This window comes from Mobula hypostoma, chromosome 21, assembly GCF_963921235.1.
Source record: "Mobula hypostoma chromosome 21, sMobHyp1.1, whole genome shotgun sequence".
In the NCBI taxonomy this organism is placed as follows: Eukaryota; Metazoa; Chordata; class Chondrichthyes; order Myliobatiformes; family Myliobatidae; genus Mobula; species Mobula hypostoma.
In genome coordinates this window covers 54,708,405-54,728,862 of record NC_086117.1, presented here as the reverse complement: position 1 = coordinate 54,728,862, position 20,458 = coordinate 54,708,405, and the positions used below count along the sequence as shown (strand labels likewise).

At 43.6% G+C, this 20,458-nt stretch overlaps 1 protein-coding gene across 4 annotated transcripts in view; it reads right to left on the bottom strand.

The window, feature by feature from the left end:
- sfswap (splicing factor SWAP) overlaps window positions 1–20,250 on the bottom strand; it is a 189,788-nt gene extending 169,538 nt beyond the window's left edge. For 2 of the 4 annotated variants that reach the window (XM_063074057.1, XM_063074058.1), the window contains exons 1-5: window positions 19,792–20,250; window positions 15,063–15,229; window positions 14,453–14,584; window positions 8,978–9,057; window positions 5,314–5,539 (exon numbers count right to left, since the gene is read on the bottom strand). In XM_063074057.1, coding sequence (XP_062930127.1) covers window positions 5,314–5,539; window positions 8,978–9,057; window positions 14,453–14,584; window positions 15,063–15,229; window positions 19,792–20,042 — 856 coding nt within the window. In that variant the 5' untranslated portion in view covers window positions 20,043–20,250. The remainder of the gene's footprint in view (window positions 1–5,313; window positions 5,540–8,977; window positions 9,058–14,452; window positions 14,585–15,062; window positions 15,230–19,791) is intronic. The other 2 variants (XM_063074056.1, XM_063074059.1) reach the window with 2 other exon arrangements.
- Window positions 20,251–20,458: the final 208 nt, after the last annotated feature.

Sequence of the window (20,458 nt, the reverse complement as noted above, 5' to 3'; positions counted from 1 at the left end):
AAGATCTAGGTGTCCTTGTACATCAGTCACTGAAAGTAAGCATGCAGGTACAGCAGGCAGTGAAGAAAGCTAATGGCATGTTGGCCTTCATAACAAGGGGAGTTGAGTATAGGAGCAAAGAGGTCCTTCTACAGTTGACAGGGCCCTGGTGAGACCACACCTGGAATATTGTGTACTCCAATTTGGTCTCCAAATTTGAGGAAGGACATTCTTGCTATTGAGGGAGTACAGCAGAGGTTCACAAGGTTAATTCCCGGGATGGCAGGACTGTCATATGTTCAAAGATTGGAGCGACTGGGCTTGTATACACTGGAATTTAGAAGGATGAGAGGGGATTGATTGAAACATATAAGATTATTAAGGGATTGGACACGCTAGAGGCAGGAAACATGTTCCCGATGTTGGGGGAGTCCAGAACCAGAGGCCACAATTTGAGAATAAGGGGTAGGCCATTTAGAACAGAGTTGAGGAAAAACTTTTTCACCCAGCGAGTTGTGGATCTGTGGAATGCTCTGCCTCAGAAGAGAGTGAAGGCCAATTCTCTGGATGCTTTCAAGAAAGAGTTAGATAGAACTCTTAAGATAGCAGAGTCAAGGTATATGGGGAGAAGGCAGGGACGGGGTACTGATTGTGGATGATCAGCCATGATCACAGTGAATGGCGGTGCTGGCTTGAAGGGCTGAATGGCCTACTCCTGCACCTATTGTCTATTGTCAAACTGTCTGAAACCATATAAATAATCTAGGGTACCACCTTCCCATTTTTAGTTTATCAGTGAACTATGTGTGCCCCTTTGCAGGCACTTTAGAACACAGAAAAGTACAGCATAGAAGCGGGCCCTTTGGCCCATCTAGTCCATGCCAAGCCATTTTAGCTGCCAACTCCCACCAATCTGCACAGGGACCATAGTCCTCCATACCTCTGCCATCCGTGTACCTGTCCAAATTTCTCTTCAACATTGAAAAGGAGTTCACATGTACCACTTGTGTTGGCAGCTCTTTCCACACTCTCACCACCCACCACCCTTTGAGCAAAGACACCTCCCTTCAGGTAACCCTTAAATTTTTCACCTTTCACCCTTAACCTCTAGTTGCAGTCCCTCCCAACCTTAGTGAAAAAAGCCTGCTTGGTTTTGCCCTATCTATACCCCTCATAATTTTGTATCACAGGGACATATCGAGTGCATTCCTTCACACTCCTTATTTTTACCACACAGATAGCAGAAGCAGCAGTATCAGTATCACTCATTGTAGAATACCAAACGACCAACCTGCACCAGTAACCACTGGTGGCTGTCCAATCAAATTTCTGCTCAACTCCAAGCCCAGGACTTTAATGGTGGGGTACCTGGCAATTGTCCCATCACAGTACATTAAAGATAAGTGCTTAAACTCTTACTCAAAACAGCCAGTTGCCAAAATGTTTCTTGACATATAGGAAGGAAGCGGAGGCTTTGGAAAGGGTGCAGAAGAGATTTACCAGGATGTTGCCTGGATTAGAGTGCATGTGCTATAACGAGAGGTTGGATAAACTTTGGTGTTTTCTCTGGAGCTGCAGAGGCTGAGGGGAGATCTGATAGAGGTTTATAAGAATTATGATGAGCACAGGTAGAGTAGACAGACAGTATCTTTTTCCCCCAGGGTGAAAAATGCCTAATATCAGAGGGCACGCATTTAAGGTGGGGGAGGGGGTGTCGGTTTAAAGGAGATGGGCAAGGTAGAGTGGTAGGCGTCTGAAATGTGCTGCCTGGGGTTGTGGTAGAGACAGATACATGAGTAACTTTTAAGTGGTGTTTAGATAGGCACATGAATGTGAGAAAAATGCAAGGATATGAATATTGCATATGCAGAAGAGATTAGTTAGCCATTAGGTTACTAATTTACATGAGCAGGTCTGCAGATACTGGAAATAATGCTGGAAGAACCCAGCAGGTCAGACAGCAAACAAGGAAATGAATAAATAGTCAACGTGTTGGACTGAGACCCTTCTTCAGGACTGGAAAGGCAAGGGGAAGATGCCAAAGTGCTTATCTGATTGGTTCGGCACAACACTGTGGGCAGAAGGGCCTTTTCCTGTGGCGTACTGTTCTATGTTCTATATCAGTCCATGCCCAGGTGTTGAACTGTTCTTGCTGCGCAATGCAATCAATAACATCCGCACTTCCAGCCTAATGATGGAAGGTTACTGACGGGAGAGCTGAAAGTGACCCGAACGTGTATGGAAAGATCAGCCACCATGTTATTAAATGCCAGAACCAGTATGAGGGGACAAATGGTCTACTCTTGCCTCTAACTCTGATGTCTTTACATCACTTTTTAAACTTGTCTGCCCTTTGCAACACTGTCACAAAATATTATCAAAAACTAAATATCCAAAATACTTACAAAGATAAAAAGAACAAGGGACACTCAGAGATGGCCTTCACACACTGGTTACACCCTGATAGTCTAAGAGTCAATTTACTTTCTACTCTCCCTCTTTCAACAGAATCAGGTTTAATATCACCGGCATATATCATGAAATTTGTTGTTTTGTGGTAGCAGTACAATGCAATATATAACTGTGAATTACAGTAAGGTTTATATATATTCTAAAAAAGTTAAATTAAATAAGTAGTGCAAAAAGAGATAAAACAAGTAGTGAGATAGTGTTCATGGGTTAAACGTCCACTCAGAAATCGGAGAGCAGAGGGGAAGAAGCAGCTCTTGAATAGTTGAGTAAATGCCTTAGGTTTCTGTACTTCCTCCTTGATGGTAGCAATGAGAAGAGGGGATGTCCTAGGTGATAGGGTCCTTAATGATGGATGCGGCCGTTTTGAGGCATCGCACCTTAGACCATAAGACCAGAAGATACAGGGGCAGAATTAGACCACTTGGTCCATCAAGTCTGCTCCAGAATTTCATCATGGCTGATCCATTCTCCCTCTCAGCCCCAGTCTCCTTGCCTTTTCCCCATAACCCTTCATGACCTGGCTAATCATGAATCTACCAACCTCTGCCTTAAATATACACAACGGGCGGCTGTGGAGGCCAAATCGTTTCAAGATGTCCTAGATGCTGGGGAGGCCAGCATCCATTGAGAAATCATTACTTTCACATTATTTTTAATAAAGTATGCTTCTCTGTTATGTAGGACTTCATGAGACAATAATTTAAAGGCCAAACATTGCCATTCCATTTTATTACTTCTTGGGCCAGATAACACCCTCAAAGTCCTTCAGAAATCCTAATTATGCCACACCTTTCTAGACATACACTAAAACTATCCTCTAATTAAAGATATTGTCTCTCAGTCTTCCCATCGGCAAAAGTATAATTCACCTGTTTACAATCTTCATTTTCAGTAAAATAGAAAAACCTAATATTCATATTGTTACATATTCCGTGAGCATGACGTAATTATCTTGTGAGCTTGATGTAATTGTCTCATGACAGTGAGGTGATGTTATGTCACCCGATGACATGTTCCAAACAGTATTTAAACAAAGCCCGCCAATGTGACGCAGTTCTCATTTTTATTTTTGTGCAACGTTGTTATTGCCGGTCAGATGTTTGGAGACACCACCGGTTTTGTTTGTTGCATGTTTATTTTTCCCTTACAGTCCAGTATCGGAGAGTGAAGACATGACCAGAGTTATCCGAGCAAAGTATTGGGTAACGTTAATGTCCGTCAGCATCTTGGGAATGATCGACCTTTTTGAATTCGTTCGGGAATTGTAGCTTGCACATTTGAGTTAAACCCCTGCAAGGTCGGGAAGGTTTGTGCACTGACCACCCCCTAGTCAAAAAGGTCAGTTCCTTTATTACTTTGTGATTCCTTCGGACAAGGCATCTCTCGGCTGTGATCGGCAGATTTGTCATTACTTCAAGGGAATCATTGTTTCGGGGAAGTCTCTCCTTAATGACTGTATAAATCACGTGGACTTTTGAATTTACCACTTTAAGTCTGTGCTTGGATGAGAACTCGTTAAGAACGGTTTATAAGTTTGACTGTTTGTTCGATATAGTCGCCTAACTGTTAACTTCCGGTTAAGTTAGTCGTTCGTTTACTTTTCGATATTTTGAGCAGTGGTTAATAAATGTCATAGTTTATATTATGAAAACTCCACTCAAATTCATCTCTGCTGCTGTTGATTTATAACAACATTTATTGATACAATCCCTGTTGCAAAAAAGATCTGTTTATCACTAGAATGAAGAAAAATTACTGCTGATGCCACCCACCCTAGCAGTCACCTATTTACCAAAATGCCACAAGTCCATCACCACCTCCAAAGCTTCTTTCCTGTAGCTCTCCAGCTTCTCAACAAAACTCACGGTGTAATACCCTAACTATCCCTGCACAACATCCGTGAAATGGTCTTGTCTAAACTCTTTGTTCTTTTGATAATTATTGCGTCTGTTCCTATGTTCACATTTTTTTTTTTTGATTATTGACGTTGTGCTAATTGGTGATCGCTCGTGGCTATCTGCACTATTGTCCTGTGAATGGTTGGTTGCTGTTGTGTTGTCTGTCACCATATTGTTCTGTGCGTAATGAAATAGAAGGCCGGTAGCTCGGGTTTGCAGCTTATTTGTAGGATTGTTCATCGACCTTGAAGGTTAGGTCACAAACATTTTGTCATCAGTTGAGGTCATCTCAACTGGCGATGAAACATCTGTGACCCAACCTTCAGGCTCAGCAAACATTGTCCTGTGTTTCATAGTTGGCACCAAACCACAATCAATTCTAGCAACAAAGTGATTCTGATTCTGAATGCCATTTCAGATAGCTTCAGTTTGGCGAATTAGTTTTCTGTCTCACTAATTCACAAACAGAAATGAATGATTGAATGAATAAAATTTATTTCGGTCAGTACAAACATAACAAAAAGCATCATTTTCAACGATGATTTCATAGGATAAAATTACAACAAAAAATGGAACGTCACTTCCCCCTTCAACCTTGCTGCTGATGGTAAACAATGGCAGCATTTTACCAACTCCGGTCCCAAGTCACAGGCTGCGAGAAGAGGGTTGGGCACAGGCCTGGCAACTCTATTCCGTAAAAAAACCCAGAATTGCAGAAACTCCAAAGACCTCATAGCTGAGAAAGGAAGGATCTTCACCAAGATGGGCTACATCCGGGGACAATATGAAAGACTATCCCAGGAGACAGGACTCTGGCGAGCTGCTGTCGGCAGCCTAGGCCCCCTTAGGAGTGAAATAGCTGAAGAACATTTTGCAGCTTCACAAAACACAGACTGGTCAAATGACACGATCAAGACAGAATATGGAAAGGAAACTTAAAAGGATCTGAAATATCTTAGCTTACTCCGTTTTTCCTCCACTTTTTTTTCGGTCTGTGCAACATATTTCCCTTCCTTCATGGTCTTGAGGATGTACTTATAGTACGGATTCAGGTAGTGATCGAAGCGTAGAAAGTCAAACTGAGAATTCCGGGCTTGCTTAGCTTTCAGCATGATTTCAAACGGTGTTCCCTGCTTACATACAAACTTTGCTGTGCGTTCAATAATGGCATGCATTTTTGACGTTCCAGGCTGGGGAGAGAGAAAACAAAATTATCAAGCTCAAGTTTATTGTCATTCAACTGTACAATAAGGGGTCCACAGACGTTCATGAAAATGATTTCAAGAATAAAAGGGTTAATATATGAGGAGCATTTGATGGTTCTAGGTCAGTACTCACTGGATTAGAAAAATGAGGGAGGACCTCATTTAAACCTATCGAATATTGAAAGGTCTGGATAGATTGGATGTGGAGAAGCGGGGGAGTCTAAGACCAGAGGGAACAGCCTCAGAATAGAGGGGCATCCATTTAGAATGGAGATGAGGAGGAATTTCTTTAGCCAGAGAGTGGTGAATCTGTGGAATTCATTGCCATAGGCAGCCGTGGAGGAACTTCACTGGGTATATTTAAAACAGAGGTTGATAGGTCCTTGATTATTCTGGGGATCAAAGGTTTTGGGGAGAGGGCAGAATGGGGTTGAGAGGGATGAGAAATCAGCCATGATAGAATGGCAGCCTAAATCAAGAGGCCTAATTCTGTTTCTAGGACAAGAAAATCTGCAGATGCTGGAAATTCAAGCAAAATACAGGAAATGCTGGAGGAACTCAGTAGGCCAGGCAGCATCTTTATGAGTCAAGGCCCTTCATCAGGACTCATGACGAAAGGTCTCGGCCTGAAATATCAACCATTTGCTCTTTTCCACAGATGCTGAGTTCTCCAGCATTCCGTGTGCTAATTCTGTTCCTATGTCCTATGGTGCAAAACACATACATTATAAAATACATATCAACACAGAATGTAATATTACCACAAATAAATTAACTCATAATAAGGTGCATTTACGACACAAGTTAAAAGGGAACAGTATAACGCTACTGGCACGTCTGACAAGTGTGGAACCATCATTACAATACATTGAGTTGAATTAAATACTCCACCCACACGAGGATAGAATATCAGCTACTGTATATTGCTGTACGAATCTGGTTCATCAATCCAGCACATTACAATCAATACACTGGGATCTGAAAATACTGACCAATTAGCTGATGAAGACACAAAATATCTGTCGATCTGCAGCTGGTAAATTTATAACTAGCGTATTTGCCAAGAACACAATTTATCAATTATATGAATTGGCTTGTATCTCAAACTATCACGGGTAAAGCCCTCTACACCATTGAGCATATCTACACGAAGCATTGTCATAGGAATGCAGCATCCATCACCAGGGATGCCCATCACATAGGACATGCTCTCTTCTCACTGCTGTCATCGGGAAGGAGGTACAGGAGTCTCAGGACTCACACCACCAACTTCAGGAATGGTTATTACCCCTCAACCATCAGACTCTTGAACTGTTCCGACAACCTATGGATTCTTCATCTCATGTTCTCCATATTATTATTAGTTTTCTTTTTCTACTTGCACAGTTGTCTGTTCCACACCAGCCCAAGTTGGTGCACTATTTCATTGATTCTATTATGGTTATTATTTTATTATGGGTGTATTGAGTGTGCCCAGAAGAGAATAAATCGCAGGGATGTATATGGTGGCATACATGTACTTTGATAACAAATTTACTTTGAACTTTGAAACATCCTTTTGAAGTATTTTTCTGTTGTGAGTACATTTGTTATTATTTTACACTTGGCCAGTACGTAACTTGTTCTGCAATACCTTTAAAACCTCCCCACCCCCACCCAACCATGCACCATCCCCCTCACCTGGTCTCGCCTATCACCTGTCAGCTTGTACTCTTCCTCCTCCCTCCCTTCTTCACCCCTACTGGGCCATGGGCCACCCTCGGCAGCTCAAATGAATCCTCTGTCCTGGGCCAGTCTTTCAAGTTGCCCCCATCTTTGAAGATCCTTCCTCTCCCGGAGATGAGTTCTTTGGGGGTTCTGCCGCTCTGGGTATTTATGGGATGGAGTTGCCCATGCTCAGCTCTTCACGTTTTGCAAGCGGATTTGGAACCATCCACGGCAGAGTTCTTCACCTCTCCCATTCTCTTATTTTTGCTTCTGCCCCCTTTCCTTTCCAGTCACAGCACGAAACGTTGACTGTTTGTTCTTTTCCATGGATGCTGACTGACCTGTTGAGTTCCTCCAGCATTTTGTGTGTGTTGCTCTGGAATTCCAGCATCTGTACAAGCTCTCGTGTCTTTAAAGCACAACTTATTGTGGTAGCATCCCAAAATAACTAAACCTGAATAATCTACACAAGCATAAAAGTGACTTTTGTTCATTGAAGGAAAGCAAGAAATATGGTATGAAAAAAAGGACTAATCAATTTCAGGATTATTTTTAAAAAAAGAGAAACTTCCTCATTCAGAGGGCCATGAGTGTGGAATGAGCTGTCAGCAAAAGCGGAGCATACAAGCTCGAATTCAATGTTTAAGAGAAACTTGGATAGGTTCATGGGTGGTAGGGTTATGGATGGCTATGGTCCCAGTGCAAGTCGATGGGAGTAGGCAAATGGACTAAATGGGAAAAATGGTTTCTATGCTGTATTTTTCTACGACTCTATGATGCTTCACAACCACAAATTGGTAGAACTTGGAAGATGTGGTTTTTCTTTAAAGATTACAACACCTTTATGAATAATCATAGACCATAACACACAGGAACAAATTAGGCCATTCAGCCTATTAAGTCAGCTCCGCTATTTCGTCCTGGCTGACTTATTATCCCTCTCAACTCCATTCTCCTGAATTCTTTCTGTAACCTTTGACATTTTGACTAATCAAGAACCCATCAACCTCTGCTGTAAAAATACCCAATGACTGCCTCTACAGTCATCTTTGGCAATGAATTCCACAGATTCACCACTCGCTGGCTGAAGAAATTCCTCCTCATCTCTGTTCTAAATAGATGCCCCTCCATTCTGAGGCTGTGTCCTCTGGTCCTACACTCCCCCACCACAGGAGACATCCTCTCCACATCCACTCTATTTAAGCCTTTCAATAGTCAATAGGTTTTAATGGGATTCCCCCTCATTCTTCTAAACTCCAACAACTACAGGTCCAGAGCCACCAAACGTTGGCTACATTAACCCTTTCATTCCTAGAATCATTCTTGTGAACCTCCTCTAGACCAGGGATTCCTGACCCCCTGCTTAATGAGATTGGTCCATAGCATAAAAAAAGATTGGGAACTACTGCTCTAGACCCTCTATTGTCTTCGATTAGGAACCAAAACTATTTGTGCAGAAGCCTGACTCTCCAACCCAAGCCCCATGGGATTTGCATTGGGTCAAGTTCTCAGTCTAAAATGAGGTAGGAATTAGCCACAGCCAAATCGGGTTTTAGCTTACTCAAAGTAAAAGGTGAAATATTTAAGGAGATCCTGAGTGAGAGTGGATTTTGTGTTTGCTTTTACAATTGATGGATGTAACTCCAGATCACCTTTTCCTATGAAATGCATTTATACACTGCATGCAATAATTGCAAGGAAGTTTACAATACTTACAACTTCCACATCAGAAGGGACAAGCAGCCCAGCAGGAGCTGTGTACGGCTCCTCGTTCTCTTCTGTATGATCATTCTCGGCTGCCACATAGATCAAAGGAATATGCTTTTAGTGACATACACAAATATACATAAAATGTAAATGTACATTAAACATAGCTTTTTTTTGTAGAGTAAAAATTGCCACGCCAGGGGTCTATGGCATAAAAAAAGGTTGGAATGTCAAATCTTTGAAGACCGAGGGAATGGCCGCAGGAGATCCCAACCTAGATTCCATGTACACCTCGCTATTAAATGAATACATTCTCAAACTGAATTTAGCTCAAGTATACAAGAGGACCACAATCTTGCTGTGCTTTGGAGGTTTGTGTGCCTCAATGACCCAGAGGGCAATTTTTGGCTGGAGTCAGGGTTTTATGCTTTGGTTCTTAATAGGGTCACCCATGCCAAACAGGTCAAAGGGTAGAGGCCAAACTAAGAGTGGGCCTCTGCTCCTCCAGGTTCGAGGGTTCAGTTCTGGTCTAACAACCCTAACTAGTAAAACAAAACTGTCATGGAAACAGCAATGAAGAATCTTCCTACAGAGTGCAAAGGTATTCCTGAGTTTCCACCCAGGACTTGCATGACTAGCAGTACTGAAAACCGAGAGGAAGCTACTGACACAATGATAGAAACCCTGGACACCACCAGAGATGGAGGACCTTCATTGCTGCCCTAAACACCAGTGGTGTAACAGGCAATAGGTAATGCATTCATACGCCTCTCAGAGTCAAACCCTACATCCCCATTGTGAGAGGTGGAATAAGGCAAGGCTGGCCAGCAGGGTTCTGGTGAAGCTGTATAGGCCAATCCTCTGTACAGTAGATGCAATGGAATGCAGAAGCGCTAAACTCCAACCACACCATTGACTTCAGAGGATGATGGAGTCGCAAGATCGATGACCTATGCTCCACTGGGAGTTAGGGCCAACTCAATTCAATTCATGCATTCACATGAAAATATCCCTCTTCCAGCACCAATTTAGCCTTAAAATCCTACATTCAAACCAGGTATAATACAATTAATGAGAACGCACAGTCATTTCGGCAAAGACAGAGCAACCTTTTAAAGAAACCTCTCAAGTAAAAATTACTTTTGCACATTTCAAGGATGTTAAAAGGGACTGGCATAAATATTACTTGTTGGACTGGCATAAATATTGCTTTTTGGACCTGAAATGCAGTCTGCAGTCCATCTAGCCTGCTTCTCTAAGTTAATGCTCCAACTACTGCTCTCAACCTATCCTTTTCCAAAACAGTGGGAGTAGAGTGGGAATAAAGGGGGCCTGCTCTGGACAGCTGCTAGCAACTAGAGGGGTTCCAAAGGGGTCAGTGTTGGTTTCCCTACTTTTTACATTATACGTTAATGAACAGGCTGACAGAATTGATGGCTTTGTGGCCAGTTACGCAGACTGTACAGTCATAGAAAATTATAACACAGAAACAGACAGTTCAATCCGTCTAGCCCATGCTGAACCATTTAAATTGCTTATTCCCATCAACCTGCACCAGGACCATAGCCCTCCATACCCTTCCCATCCACATACCTATCAAAACTTCTCTTAAACATTGAAATCAAACTTGTATGCACCACTTGCGCTGGCAGCTCGTTCCACACTCTCACAACCCTCTGAGTGAAGAAGTTTTCCCTCAGGTTCCCCTTAACATTTTACCTTTCACCCTTAACCCATGACCTCTCGTTGTTGTCATACCCAACCTCAGTGGGAAGGTGGAGGGACAAATAGCTATGAGGAAGCAGGGCATCTGCAGAAGGACTTAAGACAGACTGGGAAAATGGGCAAAGGGGTGGCAGACAGAATACAGTGTCGTGAAGTGTACAGTATTGCACTTTTGTAGAAGGAATAAAGGCATAGAATTCTGAAATTAGAGGTTCACAGGGACTTCGAAGTCCTCTTGCAGGGTTCTCTAAACTTTAACTTGCAGGTTGAGTTGGTGGTGAGGAAGGGAAATGCAATGTTAGCATTCATTTCGAGAAGACTAGAATATAAAATCTGGGATACAATGCTGAGGTTTTATAAGGCATTTGTCAGTATTGAACCCCTTATCTAGTAAAGGATGTGCTGGCATTGGAGAGGTCCAAAGGTTTATGAGAATTATCCGCTCAGAATGAAATAGTTAATGTATGAGGAGCACTTAATCGCTCTGGGCCTGTACTGAATGGAGATTAGAAAAATAAGGGAATATCTTATTGAATCTACCAAATATTGAAAAGCCTGATTGAGTGGATGAGGAGAGGATGTTTCCAATAGTGGGAGACTCTAGGACTACAAGGCACAACCTCAGAACAGAAGGATGAACCCTTTAGAACAGAGATAAGGAGGAAATTTTTAGTCAGAGGGCGATGAATCTGTGGAATGCATTGCTACTGATGGCTGTAGAGGCAATGTCATTGGGTATATTTAAAACAGTGGTTGATAGGTTCTTAATTAGTCGGGGCATCAAAGGTTAAGGAGGAAAATAAATCAGGCATGATCAAATAGTGCTGCAGACTCAATGGGCCAAATGCCTAATTCTGCTCCTATGTCTTATGGTTTTAAAACAGTATTTATACTTATTACCGCTACAGAACTAAATTAATTCCAGGCTTCAGCACTGCAGTCATGACCTGGAATTCTCAAATCACTGGCAAAGGCTAAGTGGCCAATAGATTAACATGGAAAGCACAAATTAAAGTGCACTTCAACTTCAACCTCCTCTGCTCTAAGTAGAAATAGCAGACGATGGCACTATCTTGGATTATTCACACTAATTCCATCTACTCTTGGGTTATTGCAGAGTTCACTAAATGAGCAATAAATTGATTTGAAGCATTTTCCCAAATGATGCACATTGAACTGATTTAGGTATGAGATTCAAGATTGTTTAATGTCATTTCCAGTAAACAAGTATAAATAAAGGAGAACAAAATAATTATTACTCCAGATCCGATGCAGCACAAAAAAAAGATAAAGAGCACAATAATAATAAAAAAAACACATTAGGTATAAAGGCATAAGATAGCTTATATACATAGATTGATTCTAAGTCCATAAAGTGACGCTCGGCACAGAAGTGTCTGTACATAAGGTAAATCTGACAGGAAATGATAAAGTAGTGTGGTTAGGGTTGGGTTAGTGGGTGGAAGTGTTGATCAGCCTTACTGCTCGGAGAAAGTAACTGTTTTTGAGTCTGGTGGTCCTGGCATGAATGCTATGTCGCCTCCTCCCTGATAGGAGTGTGACAAACAGTCCACGAGCAGGGTGGGTGGTATCCTTCATGATGTTACTGGCCCTTTTCTGTATGCATGTCATTGATGGTGGGTAGGTCGGTGCCGGTGATGCGTTGGGCAGTCTTGGCTACCCATAGCAGAGCCTTCATGTCCACCACAGTGCAGTTTCCATACCAAGCAGTGATGCAACTTATAAGGAGGCCCTTTAATGCAGACCTGTAGAATGATGTGAATATGAATGTGAAAGGTCCAGTGCTCTTCAGCTGCCTCAGAAAGTAGAGCATTAGTGAGCTTCCTTGACTGTGTGGAATGCATTCCGGGTCCATGACCCATTGTGTGAGATATGCACTCCCAGGAGTTTGAAACTGCTTGCAGTTTTCTCTGCGAGCAGTGTAAGGAGAGGCTGGACAAACTTTTGTTTTCACTAGCACTGGAGGCTGAAGTACAGTCCTGTGCAAAAGTCGTCCACACATATGTGTTTGGGTGCCTTAGACCTTTGCACAGTACTGTTGCAACTTTATGTACACAAAAAAAAACAAATTTCATGACACATGTGAGTGATTATAACTCTGATTCTGATCTGGGTCTCTATTGTGGACTGAGAGTGGGAAGGGGGCAGGGAGAGGGAAATCACGGCTGGGAAAAGGGAGAGGAGAGATGGTGGGAAGCACCAGAGAGACATTCCGTAACCATCAGTAAACCAACTGTTTGGAATCAAATGACCTTGCCTGGTGTTTCAGGGCTGGGCGTGTCTGTACCGCTCTGGCACTCCTTCTCTGCCACCTATCCCACACCCCTCCTTCGGCATTCCACCTTCATCATTCCCAACATCCTTTACTCCCGACAGATTTACAAACTCGTTCTACAATCCACATTGACAAATACAGTACAGTCCAAAAGTCTTAGGCACCCTAGCTATAAATAAATGTACCTACGTCTTTTGCATAGTACATATGTAAAGTTACAGAGGCATATGATGAAGGACCTTTCCCAGAGTGTGGAAATTTCAAATACTGCAGGGCAAGGGCAAAGATTTAAGGTGAGAGGGAAGTTACTTTCTGCAGAGTGGTAGGTGGCTGGAACAAGTTACCAAAGGAAGTGATAGAAGCAGATGTGACAGCAATACTTTTGAGACATTCAGGCAGATCTATGGACGTGCAAGGAGTAGAGGAATACAAACCAAGAGGTATCATGTTACAACTGTACAAGACAGTGCTGAGATCATACTTGGAGTACTGCATGCAGTCTGGTTGCCAATTTATAGGAAAGATATGATTAGACTAGAAAGGGCGCAGGGGTGCAGTAAGGATCCACAAGGACTTTACTGAGTTGGAGGGCTTGATTTATAAGGAGACTAATAGGCCGACCTTTCTCCCTTGTAGCTTAGGAGGCTGAGGGAGTAACCTTACATGTGTATAAAATAAGGAGAAAGAGAGATAGGATGAATGGTCACAGTCCTTTCCCTCAGGGCCACCATCATCACCTGCCATGTCGTATAATATGGGCGATCATGGCCTCATGACTATGATTAGTTCTTGGCAAGCAGGAGGGCTGGGCACGAGGCGAGCAACCCCATCCCCACCCGCCCCCCCGTTAAAAAAACTCAGAAATAGCAACAGAAGCTCCAAAAGACCTCATCCCTAGGAGAGAAAAGATACACCAAGAAGATGGGAAAACTTGAACGACTAGCCCAGGACAGACGCCTCTGACTGGCTGCTGTTGGTAGCTTATGACCCATTAGAGGCGATCAGCTTAAGAAGAAAAAGAAGAAAAATTTTAACACTGGATATTTATTTGCAGTATTTTGAAATTATTTGTGCATTAGATGCATTTTGGGGCCAATAACTGCAATTGTACAGCATCATGAAGATGACTGAATTCACCGAGATACAGCACGGAGTAGGCCCTTCAAGCCACACCACCCTGCAATCCCCTGATTTAACCCTAGGCTAATCAGGAGACAACTTACAATAACCAGTTAACCTACCAACTGAGGACAGTGGAAGGAAACTGGAGCACCCAGAGGAAACCCATGGAGTCATGAGAAGAACGTATAAACCCCTTTCAGGGAGCGGTGGGAATTGAAGCCAGGTCAATGGTACTGTCAAGCTTAGTGCTAACCACTGTGCTATCGTGACGCCCTAAAAAATGCCCATCAAAAATTTACTATCCAAACAGAATTAAGCAAAATAATCAATTCAATACTTGCCATCTGTTTTAGCAAGTTCCTCCTCTTCCGTTGGCTGTGATGGATCGTAGTAATCACTGTTATAAGCAAATCCAACTGCATTATAGATGCCATCCTCTGCTAAGGCCTCACTCAGACGCCTGTATTCCTCCTCTTCAAAGGCAGAGGGTTGTGGAGAGGAAAGAAATGCGTTAGACTTAAATGGCACCAAATCTGATCTGACATGAACATAAAGCTACTCATTAAATTCTAATACTTAATACCTGATCATGGACTAAATTACTGAAAAGATTTATAACACATCTCTAATAAAATTTAATGTGATCGAGGAAAAAAGCCTCAAAATATATCCACAGATAAATCAACTTTCCTATTGAAGAGAAAAACACAATAATTCTTAGTTTCCATTCTGCCCTACTAGTTGCGTACAATTTTCTTTTGCGGCTAATTTAACTACTGCTGAGATCCTGTTTTTGACAAGGAGGGATTCCTTTTCCAATTCCCCAGGGTACTGTCAAATAAGGAATATCAAAAAGAATGAGTGCATGGTCAAATTACAGGACAGTTGTAAAATTTGCAGAAATTCACAATGAATTTGGTGAAAAGATAAAGTTGTTTCACAAAGAAGTACCTTGCCTTGCCTCCTCCTCAAGCAAGTCCGTATGCAAGGCTAAATACCTCTCCTCATCGCAAAGGGCGTCAATCCTCGCCTCTTCCTCCGACAACTGATAATCTCTGTTCCAAGTGTACTCAGCATCGCATTCTGAGAGGTCGTGTAAGTGACCCCGGCAGTCGTACCTGCAAGGTGAACGCACTGGTCAACGCAAATAGAAATGAACCAATGACCAATAAAAAAATGCACATACTTACCACACTAGGCAACCTGAAAGCAACATTTATGGAAGCAAAATGCACATTGTAGATAAAATTACAAAAATACAGTAACTTAATGTATTAAGATATTTAAATTTAAACATCTTTCTGTCCATATAAAACAATAGCAAATACTTTGAGAAAAGTTAACCCTGTTCTTCACCATAATACTGCATGGTTAACTGTAAACAGACGCCCGGTTTGCCAAGTGCCGACACTTAAAAAGAAATGAATCTTACCGTGCACGTTTCAGTCAATCACATCGCTCTGCTAGCTGTCAAAGACACGCTTGCTGGACAATATTTCATCTGCAAAAAGCAGTTTTAACAGACGCACAAACCTGAGGACATAAATACCTATCAGCAAGAACCAAATGGGCCGAAAATGTGCTGGCTTCACAATGCTCTGCGCTTTCCTGGAGGATGAGGAGGAGGAGGAGGAGGATAGGGAGAGCTCTTCATCAGGAGGCAGTCTGTCCTCTGGAGGCAAAATCAGGACTAGGGCTGTTTTTATCCTAGCCATTTTATTACCTGTTAAATTCACTGGGGAAGAAGCTCTGGATTATGTCACAGAGAGAGACATACATATATATTTTAAACATTGATGAGGGCAAATAAAGACAGAGCATGCATGCTTACAGGAAAATTACCCCAATTCACAACAGTTTAATAAATGCTTTTTTGAAAAAAAAAGCAAAACATTGCAAGACATCTGAAATAAAAACAGAAGATGCTGGAAAACCACTGGTCAGGCAGTAGTGGCACAGGAGAGTTAACATGTCAGAGTTGGGATTTTTCAACAGAACTGGAAAAAGTTGGGAGATGTAACAAGTTTTATGATGGAAAGAAAGGGATGGTAAGCCCAGTTCTGATGAAAGATCGCTGACCTGAAATGTCGCTTCTGTTTTAATTTCAGAAGATTGAGAGGCCGTGCCACACTCCAGGATTTGTACGCAAAATTCAGGCCAACATTCCTGTGAAGTACTGAGAGTGTGCTACACTGCACTACTGAACTCCTGTTAAACTAATGTCCTGTCTGTGCTCTCTGGGAGCTGAAACAACCCTTTGGAACTCTTTCAAAGACCAGATTTCTCCATGGTGACCTAGTTACTATTTATTCCTCGCAATATATAAAATAAAACACTTGGTAATCATCACATATGTGGGAACTTACTGTGTGCCTAATTACTGCCACATTTCCAACATTACAACTACACTTGAAAAATACTCTGCTGGATGAAGAACATACAAAGTTTTACTTTCAATTTTATTTCTTTATGGAGATACAGTGTAGAATAGTGAGCCATGCCACCCATAAATCCACCTATCACAGGACAATTTACAATGACCATTTAACCTACTAACCAGTACATCTTTGGACAGTGGGAGGAAACTGGAGCACCCGGAGAAAACTCGCATTCCACAGGAGGATGTGCAGTCTCTTTACAGATGACGCCAGAACTGAATTCAGAGCTCCAATACCTAGACCTATAATAGCATCGTGCTAACTGCTACGCTACCATGCAGTCATGAAAGGTGCTGTTAAAATGTTTTCCCGTTCTGAAGTGAAAGATATCTGAGAATAGTGGTGGGGACATCACATACACCAAAGTTGGTTTATAGCTGGGCAATGCAGCTCACTGGGGCAAAACGGCCTGTCCTGCACTGTTTCTCCAAACATGGGGCACCACGGCACAGCATCAGTTAGCTTGGGCCGTTGGGTCTTGAGTTCAAATCCAGCGTCCTCGGTAAGCAAGTTTCTACTTTCCTTCCCCTGTGCACCTTTAAGGAGTTTGTACATTCCCCCAGGACGGCGTAGGTTTCATCCGGGTGCTCCAGTTTCCTCCCACAGTCCAAAGATAGACCTGTTAGTAGGTTAATTGGTCATTGGAAATTGATCTGTGATTAGACTAGAGTAAAAATAGCTGGGTTGCTGGGCGGCGCAGTTGGTGGGCAGGAAGGGCCAGTTCGGGCTGTATCTAAATAAATAAGATAAACAAATGGAATCCAGCTTCACTTATGCTGCTTAAGATAAATATAGGACAAGCAGGGTCAAATTTCCTTGCTCTTCTTCAGTGCTAGCGGATGTTTATGACCATACGACACTGGAGCAGAATTAGCCATTCAGCCCATCAAGGCTGCTCTGCTAACACTTGGTGCACAACACACAACTCTCAGGACAATTCCACATTGACGGTGAGCAGCAAGGCACCCTGGTCTGCTGACTCTCTGGCCCACACAGCTGAAGTCTGAAAATCAAACACTGCTCCTATAAATGGTTAGACAGCAAGGTGATGCTGAGATACATCCCAAGATGTGCTGGGACACACTGTCAGTGAAGTAACCTGCGGTTGTCGAGTGTTTCGGGTCTTACAACGTCAGACACTCTTGCCCAGGTGACCCAGCCAAGAGTTGATCAGACCCTGGCTTGTGTCCCGGCAGCATTGATCCATAGGTCACACCTCGTGAACCACAGCCATCTGGAGACTCATTCAGCAGCTTCTGTATCGATCCTGAGGGCTCTTTTCTTTGCAGCCCCCGTCATTACAAGTAAGACCTCTGCACCCCACCTCTATAGGTTCATATCGTGCCCTCCACCCATCTCTGGCACTGCTCTACCAGCTCCTGGTATTTGGTTTTCTTACACCTCCTCAATCCAATTTTCCCAAGGCACTGTCAGTTAAGACATGTGCCCTGATGTACCTATGTCATAACTGTCAAAATGGCCATGAAAGTCTGTGAACTTCCAATATATATTTATTAATTGTAAATAAATTTTAAAATTACTAAGAAAATTGAATATTAGACCATAAAGACTATATAGCATAGCAGCAGAATTAGGCCATTCAAGCCATCAAGATTGCTACACCATTCCATCAAGGCTGATTTCTTATCCCTCTCAACCCCATTCTTCTGCCTTCTCCCCATAGCCTTTGATGCCCTGACCAATCAAGAATGTATCAACCTCCACCTTAAATATATTCAATGACTTGGCCTCCATAGCTGTCTGAGGCAACAAATTCCATATTCACTACCCTCTGGCTAAAGCGATTCCTCTATTCTGAGGCTGTGCCCCCGGTCCTAGACTCACCCACTAAAGGAAACATCCTCTGATGAGTTAGTTCCATAGCAATGCTGTCTTTTAAATCAAACTAATTAATGAATTCAATACAACAGTTAAACATTTTAAACATAGTTCAATCCAGATAAAGAAAGGTAACACCTGGAATTTATACACATTGTTCGAGCTGTTCCTTGCTACTGAAATGAAAGGAGTCCCTGAACCTACACCCAGACTGATCTGGAGTAGGTTCAGTCCCCAGGTTTTCTGAGGTACTCCTGGAAAAACTCCAATTAGCTGGCAGTTCAGCACTGGGCCAGAAGCCCAGTGTCACTGTGTGTGAGAGCGGCAAGCAGCAGTCAGAAGTTCAGGACTTCCAAGTACCCAGGGCCCTAAGTATGTGTAGCTCTCCCAAAGATTCAAGATTGTTTAATGTCATTTCCTGTACACCAGTGTAAAGGAAAACGAAATAATGTTACCCCAGATCCAATGCAGCACAAAATAAAGATAATGAACACAATAATAATAATAAACACCAAATATAAATACATCAGCTAGCTTATATTCATAGATTGATTGTATGTCCATAAAGTGACGCTAGGTACAGGTGTGTCTGTACATAAGGTGACAGACAGGAAATGATAAAGTAGTGGTGGTTAGTGGGTGGAGGTGTTGATCAGTCTTACTGCTTGGGGAATGTAACTGTTTTTGAGTCTGGTGGTCCTGGCATGGATTCTATGTAGTCTCCTCCTTGATGGGAGTGGGACAAATGGTCCATGAGTGGGGTGGGTAGGATTCATCATGATGTTACTTCCCTTTTCCAGCACCTTTTTGTATATATGTCTGCCTGCCTGCCTGATCGGACAGGAGTCCAGCCTTAACACCCAATCCAAAACACTGATACTGCAATGCTCCCTCCCTGCTGCCCCTCGTCAGCTGTCTTATGCTCCTTCAGCATCAGCCCTTCCCAAGCCACCAGCCATGTAGCATACCCTCTGTGCCAACCTCGTTACCAGCCATGCGGTGCTCCCTCAATACCACCTTGGCCCCAGTAATATCCCAACTGCTGGCAGTACAGCACTCCCTCCAAGACTCCCAAACCCCTCCCTGTGTGGCGCTCCCTCTCTCTCCCCCCCGGTCGTGCCTCGCTCTTCCCCTTCCCGGCCAGGTGGCGCTCCCTCCGTATAACCCTTCCCCGGCCGTGCGGCGCTCCCTCATACTCTTCCCCTGGCCATATGGCATTCCCTCAATATCATCCCCCTCCCAGCCGTGCGGCGCTCCCTCAATACAACAGCGAAGCGCCGGCCTGGACCCTGTGACTGTCTGGAGTGCGGCTGACGGCTGTACTCGGGAAGGGTGGGTGAAGGTAGATTTTTTTGGGGGGGTTTGGGTGTTGTTGCGGGCTCTCGGCGGCGGGGATCACCGACCTGTCGATCAGCAGCCCCGGGTCTCCCATCCACGGGATGAGGTGGCGGCCCTGATCCAGAAAGCGGGCCCGGTCGTCCTCCCGGAACAGCTTGCAGGCGTAGCCGAAGACCAGCAGCTCGGCCCCGCTCCCCGTACCCGTCCCGGCCCCTGTGCCCGTGCCCGCAGCGCCTTCCTCCTGTTTGCGCTTGCGGTGGCTCGGGAAGGCGTGTGCCCGCGCCTGGGCCTGAGCCTGGGCCTGGGCCTGGGCCATCGTCCGCCGCTGCCGCTCCTCCTCCTCCTCCCGCCGCCGGGCCGCAAAATGGCGCTGCTCCCCTCCACCCGTCTCCAGCGACGCACTTTCCACACGGTCCTGTCAACACTAACCAACTCACACCACCTCGCCGGACCACGGTGGCTGTTACACGTTTTATTTTAGTTTGTTTGTTTTTCTCCCCCTCATCTCTCTCTTGCTTCCTTATCGGAAGAAACGAAATGACGAATCTGCGGCTGTCCTGCCGCTGGTCACGTGTCAGATTCAGCCCCCAAGCCAGATTCAGATTCGATCCAAATCATATTCCAATCCTGATCAGAATAAGATCTAGGTTCAGGTTCATTTATTTATTACACGAACGCTCGGCATTCAAGATGAGGTAGGCAGTTGGATTAGACACAAACACGAGGAAATCT